Here is a 13,336-nt window from a genome sequence, read left to right on the forward strand (position 1 = left end):
AGTGTAACTAAAATATCCATTAATAACACTTTAAATTTGTAAATAAGATAATTTTGGAGGAAAAAAATAGTTGGCATTTCTATTTTGTAAACCAAACTAAAATATCAACCATTGATGTGTAGTGCATAATTTCGACTCCCCTGCAAAATCCTACCCCCTTGCGTGAACACGCATTCTGCTGCTCTTCCGACAATAGCTTTATTGATTCATACATGTCAATCTGTACATTTTTGCCATACAAAGTACGTTTATTATGCATTTTAAGACGAGTACGATGTACAAGGAAATCTGTACAGAAAAACGCAAATTTGTCAATTATGGGTACCATGCGGTAAACACCGATTATCACGAAACGGCAAATCAATCAAGTCAAACGAGTTCGCCGCGGTATCCTCTATCTCTGTATAGTTTTTTTCGTTCACTGTCAGTGTCAGACTGTCAGTAAAGTTTTAGATTGATAAAGTGAGTACCACACACTTTCAAACACAGCATTTTAAAACAACTTTTTACTAGGACAACAAATTTAAACGTCCTCACCTGATTAACCCCAAAGAAACTAAATAGAATTACATACCTGTCAACCTGTACGGTTTTGCCGTACAAGTACGTTTTTTTATGCATTTTAAGACAAGAAAATCTGTACGCGAATTTGTCAATCGCATGCGTCTGCCGCCTGGGGATTTCCCATCATGCATCATTACGAAAAAAAAAAAAGATATAGTGTACGATTATTTTGTACGAGAAAATACGACAGTTTGTACGGGCATGGAGCTGTGGAGGTTGACAGGTATGGAATTACTTATTTAATTGTCGTGTTTGTCGACAGTGTTACGTCAATGAACAAATTGCTGAGGGGGGGCACTATAAAGCAATTGTGCTTAGGGCACCCAAATGGCTTGCAACGGCCCTGTTAATATGGCAAAGTAACAATAGACAGAGATCTAGTATGTTTGTATGTTGGTACATATGTATATATATACATATGTATATATATCTCATCTCATTAGCCGTACCGCTTATCCTCATTAGGGTCGCGGGGGGGCTGGAGCCCATCCCAGCCATCTTCGGGCAGTGGGCAGGGGACACCCTGAACTGGTTGCCAGCCAATCGCAGGGCACACGGGGACAGACAACTCATTCGCTCATTCACACCTAGGGACAATTTGGACCGGCCAATTCACCTGAAATGCATGTTTTTGGAATGTGGGAGGAAACCGGAGTGCCCGGAGGAAACCCACGCAAGCACGGGGAGAACATACAAACTCCGCACAGAAAGTCTGGAGCTGGATTTGAACCCACGACAGGTTCCCATGACATGAACTGTGCCGCACATGCGCTAACCACTGCGCCGCCGTGCTGCCCGTATGTATATATATATATATATATATATATATATATATATATATGTAACCGCGTTGTACGTGTCCCACCAAAGATCCACATTCACGCTGGACTGGATGATGAGGTTTTTATTATTACAGTTCTGCAAATGGATGAGTCACAACATTAGCTTTTTCTGCTGGGTCTGATCTCTTTGATCTCTTTGTAGTACTCTGGTTAAACTGACAACAAAGCATATCAAAGAGCTGTCTTTTCACTTTACAGAAAATACATTTTAGAATATCACAATACATTTATAAATCTTTGCATTTTAACAAGATACTTTTAACAAGAGATCGTATAGTGGATTTTTAACGTTTACAATGAATTCAACATGTTTTTCTTTACTCTGAATTTTAACCAACATCATCCTTTTTTTTTAATGTATATGAAAAATAGGAATAAAAACAATAATGAGTATAAAAATGGGTACAATTTACCTGCAAATGGATGAGTCACAACATTAGCTTTTTCTGCTGGGTCTGATCTCTTTGATCTCTACAAGGGGAATTAAGATTTAGTAAAACAGAAACAAAACGAAAATAAACCTAAACAGCTTGACAATATCAATCACATTACTATGCATGGTGAGAGATTTGTCAGCTGGGGTTATAAAGTTTAAAATTAACTTATTTTGTGGAGCACCAAAAGATATGTCTTACCTTTGTAGTACTCTGGTTAAACTGACAAAACCCCGCCTCCTGGTCACATGTTAGAAGCCAAAACCAAACCCCACCGCATACCAGCAGATGGCACTGTTGGACTCAGCATTGCAGGACATTTACCAAAAACTATACACATATTTTAGCAGGAATTTCAATAAAATAAAAGTTATTATTACACCCGTTACATACACCCCCCTGAAATTCTGCTAAATATGGGAGTGCTACACTAAACAGAAACCGCTGTCCAACAGCGCTCTGAAAGTGGGGCCTTCTTGCACAAGTACAGGTGTGTAAAACAGTTCGTCTGTCTCCGCTATTCTCTGAAACCCCTGAAAGATCAGCTTCTTCGATGGAGGTATCTTGTTGCTATACAACTCATAAATTGATTTATTGTCTTGCATGTCAGGCTTCACATTAGTGGTGGGAGGTATACTCAGTTGATCTGCACTGTTCTCCCCTAAGCGCAGATCAGTTAGTTTCCCTGAGGCAGCGGGACAACTTTCGTCACTGGACAATCACGTCGAGAATGCCCTGGGGCATGGCAGTGAAAGCAAAGGTTTTTGTCTCGGCAATGAGAGAGAGCACTGTGTTCGACTTCTTTGCAAATGATACATGGCTTGGCAGTGAAACCATTTATTCTGGCTCCAGGTCGCCTGGTTGGAGCTCCCCCTCTCTCTTGAAACTGGTTCGAGGTAACACGTATCAGAACGTTCTCCAACATACTAATAACATCCGTTAGAGAGACATACTGTGGGCTCGAAGTCTGAGGTGGCTCGTGCACGAGGGTTGGACCATGGTTCACCTCAGCTTTGTGTACGGCAATTTCCGCTCTATTCGCAGGTTGTTGTAGGGAATCTGCTTTGTAGCTCTTCTCAGCGTGGTATTCATTCAGCACCTCTAGTACCTCACATGCTGACCACTTTTCGATGGTTTTTGATCTGTAAGTGAGTGCCAGTTCCTTGCATGGGCAGTTCCTAATAAACATGCGAGTAACCTCTATTTCAGGGTTGTCAAATGTTTTGCCCTGCTCTCTCAAGCACTCAGAGGCAAGGTCAGCTGCTCTGTTTAGTCTCAGCCAGTAGTCATAGGGGTCTTCCTGGTCTTTGGGCAAAGTTGAATAAAAGTCAGCTAAAGGGACAGCAGAGTACTTGGTACAGCTAAAGTATTTCCTGAGAAGACTATAAATCATGTCAGGGCGGGTATAGACGTCTATATTACTGTTTCTAATGCTAAACCTAACTACATCTTTAGCTTTTCCTCTCAAATGTATAAGGATTTCCTCTGCTTGCTCTTCAAGTTTCACATCACTCCTTTTTATAAATGTCCTCATTAGATCTTCCCACTCCTGTATTGTTATTGAGTCTGAGCCATCCCCAATAAATGACGGCGGTTCCTTAACCTTTCTCTGCGTAACCACCTGACTCAATCTGTTTGCTACATCTTGTGTGGCAGCAGCGTTAGGAGCTACTATATTATGTGACTGTATATTTGAGAATATGCTATCAGCCAATTTATGTCCTATCTCCTGAATAATATTTGTCATGTGATCAGCTAAACCCTCAGAAATTTCACTCGTGGAATTTGGCGTAGATGTGGGTCTGACCTGAGGTGAAGGTAGGCTAGCATGTTGGTCAGCTGCATTATGGGTGCTCACACTGGAACTTGCCTCTACTCTATGTGTAGCACCACCTGGGGTAGAACTATTATCAGAGGGGATGGGGGTAAACATGCCCCTGCCCCTGCCAAAGTGAATAGGTGTGTCAAATTGTGGAGCTAACACATTGCTCTGATTAAACATGTTTCAAAGATTAACAGAAAAAAATGTAAATAAGTCAAAATCACAAAATAAATCAGCAGCCTTCGTATCACTGTGACACTGCACTGTAATGAGCTAAACAATATCGCTCATGTAACTAAAATTTCAAATACTGTGAGCTCATGTGGCAGGTAGGACAGTCCTCGGTTCGGCGAGTTTGATAGAAGTCACGGGTCACGGCACCAATGTAACCGCGTTGTACGTGTCCCACCAAAGATCCACATTCACGCTGGACTGGATGATGAGGTTTTTATTATTACAGTTCTGCAAATGGATGAGTCACAACATTAGCTTTTTCTGCTGGGTCTGATCTCTTTGATCTCTTTGTAGTACTCTGGTTAAACTGACAACAAAGCATATCAAAGAGCTGTCTTTTCACTTTACAGAAAATACATTTTAGAATATCACAATACATTTATAAATCTTTGCATTTTAACAAGATACTTTTAACAAGAGATCGTATAGTGGATTTTTAACGTTTACAATGAATTCAACATGTTTTTCTTTACTCTGAATTTTAACCAACATCATCCTTTTTTTTTAATGTATATGAAAAATAGGAATAAAAACAATAATGAGTATAAAAATGGGTACAATTTACCTGCAAATGGATGAGTCACAACATTAGCTTTTTCTGCTGGGTCTGATCTCTTTGATCTCTACAAGGGGAATTAAGATTTAGTAAAACAGAAACAAAACGAAAATAAACCTAAACAGCTTGACAATATCAATCACATTACTATGCATGGTGAGAGATTTGTCAGCTGGGGTTATAAAGTTTAAAATTAACTTATTTTGTGGAGCACCAAAAGATATGTCTTACCTTTGTAGTACTCTGGTTAAACTGACAAAACCCCGCCTCCTGGTCACATGTTAGAAGCCAAAACCAAACCCCACCCCATACCAGCAGATGGCACTGTTGGACTCAGCATTGCAGGACATTTACCAAAAACTATACACATATTTTAGCAGGAATTTCAATAAAATAAAAGTTATTATTACACCCGTTACATATATATATATATATATATATATATATATATATATATATATATATTTGACGCTTTGTCATATATATATATATATATATATATATATATATATATATATATATATATGTGTCAGTGTGAATATAGGATTTTATGAGCGTAACTGCATGGATGTAGCAAGTGTATATGTGTGTATGTCGGTGTATGTAGGTATATACATGTGTATATACATATATACTTGTTTTGGTTAGGGATGAAACTAACGGCTCTTCAAATAGTCGATACATCAGCGACAATTGCAGCAATTAGTTGAAAAATCAGATCGTTGTAAAAAAAAACATTAAACAATTAAAGATTTGGTAAATTATTTTAAAAAAAATCACAAAATTGGGTACAATAAAAACTACTTTTGTCATCGAAAATACCATTGATTCATAAAAAAAATAAAATAATGCGATTGGCTGGCAACCAGTTCAGGGTGTCCCCTGCCCACTGCCCGGAGATGGCTGGGATGGGCTCCAGCCCCCCCGCGACCCTAATGAGGATAAGCGGTACGGCTGATGAGATGAGATGAGATGAGATGATACTCTGTTGGGGCAGCACAGCGGCGCAGTGGTTAGTTTGTTCTGAGGTCATGAGATCGAACCTCCTGTGTGGAGTTTGCATGTTCTCCCCGTGTTTGCGTGGCTTTCCTCCGGGCACTCTGGTTTCCTTCCACATTCCAAAAAACATGCCTGTTAGCTTGATTGGCCAGTCCAAATTGTCCTTCGGTGTGAACGAGTGAGCAAGTTGTCTGTCCTTGTCTGCCCTGCGACTGGCTGGCAACCAGTTCAGGGTGTCCCCTGCCCACTGCCTGAAGATAGCTGGGATGGGCGACTCTACTGAGGATAGGCGGTGCAGATAATGGATGGATAGATGAATACTCTGTTGTTAGCAATAGTCTGTGGTCTGTGCAGCCCTTTGAGACTCCTTGTGATGATGGGCTCTTGTCAAAGGAGTGAGAGTTAATAAGACACTCCTTTCTGAATACATATTTTGTTTTATCCTTTCTTTTGTGGATTATGTAGCTTCCTTATTTGTTTTTCTATTTTACTTGTTGTTTTTTGCGAAATTGTTTGACAATAATCAGGAAGCCTTGCAGTACTCGTAATGCAGATTCAGAATAAATAACAACAACAACTTTTGTTTACAGGTTCCGTGTTCTGTTGCTTAAAACAACAGTGGTGACGTTTCACTCACTTGAAATTTTGGCTGCCATTGCTCTATTCCTTTATCGCCATTATATTCTTATGAGCTAACAACTTAGGCCAGTCTCCAAGCACTTCCTTGTTAATATTTGCCTATCAGTATACTGTTCCTTAAAAAGCATTTACATGAAGCATAACTTTTGGACCAAATTCTACAGTTAAAGAAATGGATAAATTCTGATGTACAAACACTGACAGAGACATCTTGTGTTAGAAAGCAAGTGATGGAAGGACAAAAGACAAAGTGCATAGTAACTGAAATTTCTGCATTGCAACAATTTTGTTATGTTTTGCTAAATTGCTGGACCCCAAATGCACATTTCATTTCATTATACATGAGACAGAGGCAGTTTTACAGAGATGAATTTGTTGATGGCAAATTAAAGCCCCATAAAACAGTGAAGCCCTCAAGAGAAATGCCACACACACACACACACACACACACACACACACACACACACACACACACACACACACACACACACGCACACACACACACACACACACACACACACACACACACACACACACACACACACACACACGTAGGGGCTTCAAGATGATTCAGTACCTCAACTACGCCATCATGTGGACAGAAAAAAATGTATAACGTGCTTGTTTAAAATACACTCTGAATTCAAAACTTTGTGCTTATGCAACAAGTGAAAAAAGGGAGGTAAAATAAAGTGCTTATTCATTTTTATTCAAAGAAACAACATTTTAATGGCTTTTAAAAGCACAGATGAAGCAGGGTTGCTTATACATGTGATTGCAAGTTCGTAAGGAGTTGGAGGTACATATTTCTGGGGTTCTTAGTGTAACGGAGTGCTATTAAATTTGGGGGAAGTGACACAGTGGCGCACGGTGTGGCAAGCATGAGGCTATGCTAGCTTCCGGTCAGTTGCTTGACTGCATGTGTTGGGTGAGTTACGTCTAATTGAAAGTCTTGAGTGTTGAATGACTATATGTCGAGTCTTTGGTTTCTTATCCCATTATTGGTGCGTGTTGTGCTCCTAATGTATTCTTTAGTTGTTAGATGCTCTTATTTTTGTATTTATGTTCAGTTATTTGACGCTTTGTCAAAGTTTGAGCGTGCGTATATGTGCGTGTGTGTCCAATGGGGGAGTGGCTATTCGGGAAGAACGTGGGATTTCCCGAAGGGCCGGTGGAGTTTGGGCTGGCCGGATGAGAAAAATAATTATCACATGTATTGGTCACTTACTTATCTAACCTTACTCATGCATTCATTCTCTAGTCAGATATTTGGCCACATTCAGCGGAACCCCAACGTAGCAGTTGAAATCAGAAATGAGGGGGGAAAAAAGAAACCATAAAAAGGAAGAAAAAAGTAAAAGGCTAGAAGAATAAAAAGGAAACAAGTAAAATAAGAAAAATGAAGGAAAAGCATGAAAAAAGTTGAAAACTGCTTGAAAAAAAAGGAAACAAAAGATGGGGAAATAAATGAAAAAGAAGAAAAAAAGGTCTTCTCACAATATAATCTCTTCAAGGAATGCCTACCATGTCATTGGGATCGCATATACATTTCTGTTGACCCTTTCCTGTACTCCAGTTGCGTGTGAGCGGAGATTGTATGCTTTAAAAAGTGTGAAAATAGGCTAAAATGCTCTCTGTCTCAGGAACCTTTGGAGGCCTTCATGCTGATGTACACTGAAAAGGATATCCTCATGTTTATAGACAATGACATTGTCATCAACAAAGTTGCAGAGAGACCAGTGCATTGCTTGGGAGGATTTGATGTTTTAAGTCACCTACTTAAACCGTGTGTACTGAAGCTACTTCATTAAAGTTATAAGAGTTTAGTGTAAAGCCTAAGAATCTGTCCTCTCTTTTATCCCTCTACACCCAAACATGTGCCACCCACCAAATAAATGAGACCTTAGTAACACAAACAAAACCCCACAACATAACATACATTCACCAAATCAAGTCAAATCATGTTTAATTGTATAGCCCTTAATCACAATAAGTCGCAAAGGGTTTTGTATTTGTACTCATTTACATGGCGTGTGGCTGGTTTAGGGGAAACTGACATGGTTGTCCCGTCATCTTGCTGCGAAAGGTATCCCCAAAAAACAAAAAACCCTTTGAAAGGCTGGGCAGGGGAATGGGAGGAGCAGTGGTGCGCTTTGTTCACTTTAAGTCACCGTGGTTTGTTTTCTTTCTTGTGCTTTTTAGCGCTTGTTTTTGATTGCAATACACCAGGTGTTTCAAACACAATTTACCTGGGGGCAGGAAGAGTTAGGGTCCAGGTAAAGTTGACCAGCATCGGGTTTTCCTCAAGGTACAAAATAATTGCTGTTCTCAAATATTTTCTTTTCTAGACAAAATAAGATATTAAACATGAAAAGTCCCCATATTAAGAATGAATCAGAAAATAAACAAGTCAGTAAGTGTGATTATGTCTATCTATCTATCTATCTATCTAATGTGTTGGATGAAACCAATACCCCAAAAACAGCCTGGAGAGGGCTGGGCACCTCCAGACTGTACTTGCCCCAAACACACCAGAGGAAGTGATGTGCCAACAACCCTGTGATACTGTAAAAGCTTTGTTTATTTTTTTTCTCCCACTTTTTTTTCTAAACATTTTGATCCATTTTACTTGAAACAGTTTAGATTTGCTCCATGAAAAAAAGTATTTCACAAATTAAAAAAACACACATTCCTTTGCAAAAAACTAAACATTCCAAATTAAAACCAATCACCAGATTTTTTTTTGCCTTATGATTATTATGACAAAATTCTGTATTTAATTTCCTCTATAACTATAAAAACAATTTTGGTCTTCTCAGTGAATGGATATTAACTGATTAACCATTTACAAATACAGTAAATGCTGAAAGAAAAATCTCCAGACTACGTCCAACTCAACCATAGAGCATACAAGACTGTCTTAGAATATTGTGATCAAGTTATTTATCTTCTATAAAGCAAAGGAAAAAAAAACAAAGAGCTAGAGTGCCTTAATGTTTCCAGTATGATTGGCGGGATTTGTGCTAGTCCCTCACTATAACATCTTGTAAAATGGAAAAGCCAAATTCAAGATTTTTTTTATCATCTCTTATATCATAATAGATTGTAAAAATGATCAGTTTTGTGTTGGGAAGTAATTAAAATACTTGACAATTCCCAAGGCAATTGTGCGAGTTGTGATGGATATGGAAGATGATACCGGTATACAACATGGTTGTTTTCGAAATGTTTGCATTTAAATGTTACCTTTTAAACTCAGTGAGAGTTATTTGTCATTTTAAATTTGGTTATGTGGGGGGACTCCGTTCTATTGTGTAGCCCCGGAGTTAAGATAAGTCTGACACCCTTGGTTTAGGCAGTAATCATTGAACAGGAATGATATACAAACAGCTCAAGTTTACCTTTCATTTGCCCAAGTGAGAGTCCATATGTGAAAGACTTTCCTTAAACAGTGTCGATTAAAGTGTGATTGTATGTTTTTCTTGATTCTACTATTCCTAATAGTAAAATGGGGGTTATAGTCTGCTGTATTCTCCATTCAGTGAAGTGGTTCTGCTTTCCAATATATTCAGACTTGGACAGACCAAGGTCGGAAGGTGCCAGGCGCCGCAGGGGGACACTGATAAAGAAAAGACGGTATTTTATTTCCTCAATAACCATAAAAACAACTTTGGTCTTTGCTGGCTGAGGACATTTTCGAAAATATGTTTACCAGTTTGGTGAAGCGGTCATTGCACGCATTACGTATACGCTCAGCTGAGGCAGGGCTATCCAACCTGAAGGTACCCGTGATGCCTGACTCAGCCCGAGCGGCAGTGATAGCATCTTTGATAGCAAAGAAAACAGACGAAGCAAGGAACAATGGAGGTTCGCCAACAGCCTGCCAAAGACAATACATTGAGTTCATCATCTTGTGTTTCATTTTCAACCAAGACTTTTAAAGGTTCTACCAAGCAAGTTCATAAGTCATTACACCAATGGTCAAGTCATCATCTAAAGTCCAAATCGACTGGAAATACGGTTCTATAGGTCACTTATGACTGAAAGAAGCGGTGCTTCAAGCACTGATTGCTGCCTGCGCATGAAACATGGTAACATTCAGTTCTTGAAGCACCGACTCTGGAGGTTGGGAGGGAAGAAATACAACCAAAATGTTTTACTGAGCCTGATGACGGTTACCTTGGAAGCAAAAATGGCCTTGTCATGAGGTGCGTCACGAAGCAAGGACACAGTTAGGTTGGTAGGAATGTCGCCAAAGGCCGGGATCTTGTAAGCACCCGGACCCCGGGTAAGGAGGATGCCCTTGGGGGAATAGTGAAGCTCCTCCAGGGTGAAGAGACCAAGACCCTGCATGAATGCCCCCTCCACCTTGAAACAAACAAACGACATTGCAGCTCCGCGAAACAAGGAGGTATTTTCAGCTTTGTCAACTTACTTGTCCGATGTCTATTGCGGGATTAAGGCTAACACCAACGTCCATCACAATAGTAGTGCTCAGGTTCTAAATCGGGTACAAGTACAATGTTAATTGACCCCGGTAGAAACCAGCTTACAATTTAAAAAAAATACAGTTGTACACTTGATCCACACTGAAATGCATTTGAAGAACATAATGTAATAAATGATAAAGATATGTTTTGATATTACTGTATTATGATTAGTGATGTGTCGTTCGCAAACGTAACGGCTCTATGAGCCAGTCTTTTGAAGTAAAGATGGGAGTTAACTCCACACCGATTAAGGGCCAGCTCCTTTCAACACTTTTTTCTCTTGTGATTGGTGATTATTCCTTTTTTTCAGGGATTCTGTTTAGATGACTTGAAATTTGTTGAGGACATAAAAAGTTGTTTTGTCATTGTATAATGTTTTGGGAAGATCTTTTAATATTTAAATTGCATTTTCCTGTGCTCTTCAGGAATCCCGTGTTTCAAATGAAGTTTTTTTCCACCATAAATGTATGTGAATTTAAAGTTCATTCTTGTATTTCATAGTTTATTTGTTGTTGCACTAATATAGAAATATTACATTTTGCTGTGTGGTGTAGTTTTCAGGAATTTTGTGTTGCTTGACTTTAAAGTTGCTTAGTATAAAAAAGTTTAAAGAGAGAGTTAAAAGAAATGATATTAGAATTTAATTAAAAAATACATATTTAAATTAACTAAACAACTATTTCATGCACAATCTTACATCATAATTGGTCATTCATGGATTGAAGTAAAAAACTTTTTAAAAATCTGAAGAACCGTTTTGGAAGTTGATGAGACAGAATTCCCATCACTTATTGTGGAGATTGTATAGTACATTTTTTAATATTATCAATTAATTTTATGCATAATGTTACACAATTATTGGTAATACAGAATATCAAAGTAAAGCTACCCAAAAAATCTGAAGAGCCGTTTGGGAGCTGAAAGAGCTGGGTTTTTTTTTCAGTGAGTCAAGCCGAAAGAGCTGCTTCTTAAGCGGAGCAAGAAATCCCCTCACTAGTTATTACGGGCATCAATGGGTATATTCTTCCCTATATATCAGTAATTGTGTCTACTTTTTTGGGTTTGGTAATTAAAGAACATAAAGGTAAATAAAGAGCTCTAATAAAGCGACCTGTTTTTCTTTGGGAACCTGACCTTGTGTGCTCCAGTCAAACAGTCCACTTCCACTTCAGAACAAGCCACTCCATAACTAAAATAGTTGAACAGCCGGCCAGAGTTGGTTTCAATGTCGTATCCGAGATCTGGAGTTCTGACAAAAAACAGCCAACAGTAAATCATGAAGAATCGAAACGAGTTGGGCAGAACATCCATACGGGACCCACTTGAAAAATCCATTGGCGCTCAGGTTGACTCTGTCAAAATATGCATCTTTCACCTGAAACAAGGATGAAGACACTCAATGGGGGCAACAAATACATCTAAGTACTGCCAATAATACCCCTTACCCAATTTTCCCACGATCCGTTGGGTTTTTTCTTTTTGTAGGGTGCTAGTCGCTCATTAAGGAGCTGGCAGGCGTTTTCCACAGCAGCGCCATTCAAGTCAGAGGAGGCCGAGGCAGCAGTCGGACTTGTGTTGGGGACAGTTTGAGTGCTGGTTTCTGATATGTGGATTTTTGAGCAAGGAATGCCAAGAACCCGGCTGGCAACCTGGAATGGTAGATGGTGTTAAAAATCAAATGCTTTGACGGCTACACCGCTAAATGTCCTTCCATCCATCCATCCATTATTTGCACCGCTTATCCTCAGTAGGGTCGCAGGGGTGCTGGAGCCCATCCCAGCTATCTTCAGGCAGTGGGCAGGGGACACCCTGAACTGGTTGCCAGCCAATCACAGGGCACAGAGAGACAGACAACTTACTCGCTCATTCACACCTAGGGACAATTTGGACCATCCAATTAACCTGACATGCATGTTTTTTTTGGAATGTGTGAGCGGGGGAAACCCACGCAAGCATGGGGAGAACATGCAAACTCCACACAGGAAGGTTTGAACTGCTAAATGTGATACGTAAAAAAAAAAATCACAATATTTTACATTCAGCGGTAATGCAGTAAAGTGCAGCGGTATCTTTGATATACGATATGTTTTGGTAAAATAATGTAATTGGGATTGTTTGTTTGCAAGACTCAGCAACCAACCAACTGCTCTAACACCAAAACAATTTTCATGTTCAAGAGCACAAAAGTGTCAAAGTCCTGCAGTCAGGTTTGATTTTCTCTCTCTCCCCCTCTCACTTGCCCTTGCCTTTTTTGGTCACTTACTTCCTGGCTGTAATTTCCACCCACACCTGATTCCGTCCTAATCTCACCTCTTCTGCTTCACTATTCTCTCTGTTTTCTGGGCTCATTGCTTGTTTGTTGAGTCTTTTGTCACGTTCCAAGCTTTCTTGTCACAGCCTTGATTGTCTCCAGTGTACCGAACCGTTGCCTTCATTGCTGATGACATGTACCGCCTGCCAAACATTTGGACTGTCGCCTTCACGGAAGCGAGTTTACCGGATCACCGACCCCTTGCCTGCCCTTTGGACCATGACTGCTGCCTCTGGTGATCAACATACTTTTGCCCCGATAACTGATTACCCATGAGCTGAACCCTGCCTGAAAAAAAAACTACTGTTCATTCTGTGATACTGTATTTTGCTTCTACACTGCATTGAATGGCCCTGACACAAAGGCATATAACTTTACATTTAATATTGCCAATTAATTGGAGAAATGTGACGTGAAGACGATGCAGCCTGAAAAACTACGGTAT

General features: G+C 39.6%; 1 protein-coding gene across 1 annotated transcript in view; it reads right to left on the reverse strand.

Moving 5' to 3' along the window:
* Positions 1 to 8,039: 8,039 nt before the first annotated feature.
* xdh (xanthine dehydrogenase) overlaps positions 8,040 to 13,336 on the reverse strand; it is a 42,521-nt gene continuing 37,224 nt past the window's right edge. Inside the window, exons 29-35 of the mRNA XM_088331008.1 lie at positions 12,026 to 12,229; positions 11,903 to 11,955; positions 11,715 to 11,829; positions 10,526 to 10,591; positions 10,270 to 10,458; positions 9,803 to 9,970; positions 8,040 to 9,709 (exon numbers count right to left, since the gene is read on the reverse strand). Of these exons, the coding sequence (XP_088187134.1) occupies positions 9,659 to 9,709; positions 9,803 to 9,970; positions 10,270 to 10,458; positions 10,526 to 10,591; positions 11,715 to 11,829; positions 11,903 to 11,955; positions 12,026 to 12,229 (846 nt within the window). The 3' untranslated portion in view covers positions 8,040 to 9,658. The remainder of the gene's footprint in view (positions 9,710 to 9,802; positions 9,971 to 10,269; positions 10,459 to 10,525; positions 10,592 to 11,714; positions 11,830 to 11,902; positions 11,956 to 12,025; positions 12,230 to 13,336) is intronic.

The sequence above is a fragment of the Urocampus carinirostris genome, chromosome 3 (assembly GCF_059441175.1).
Source record: "Urocampus carinirostris isolate Australia breed hairy pipefish chromosome 3, RoL_Ucar_1.0, whole genome shotgun sequence".
Lineage (NCBI taxonomy): Eukaryota > Metazoa > Chordata > Actinopteri > Syngnathiformes > Syngnathidae > Urocampus > Urocampus carinirostris.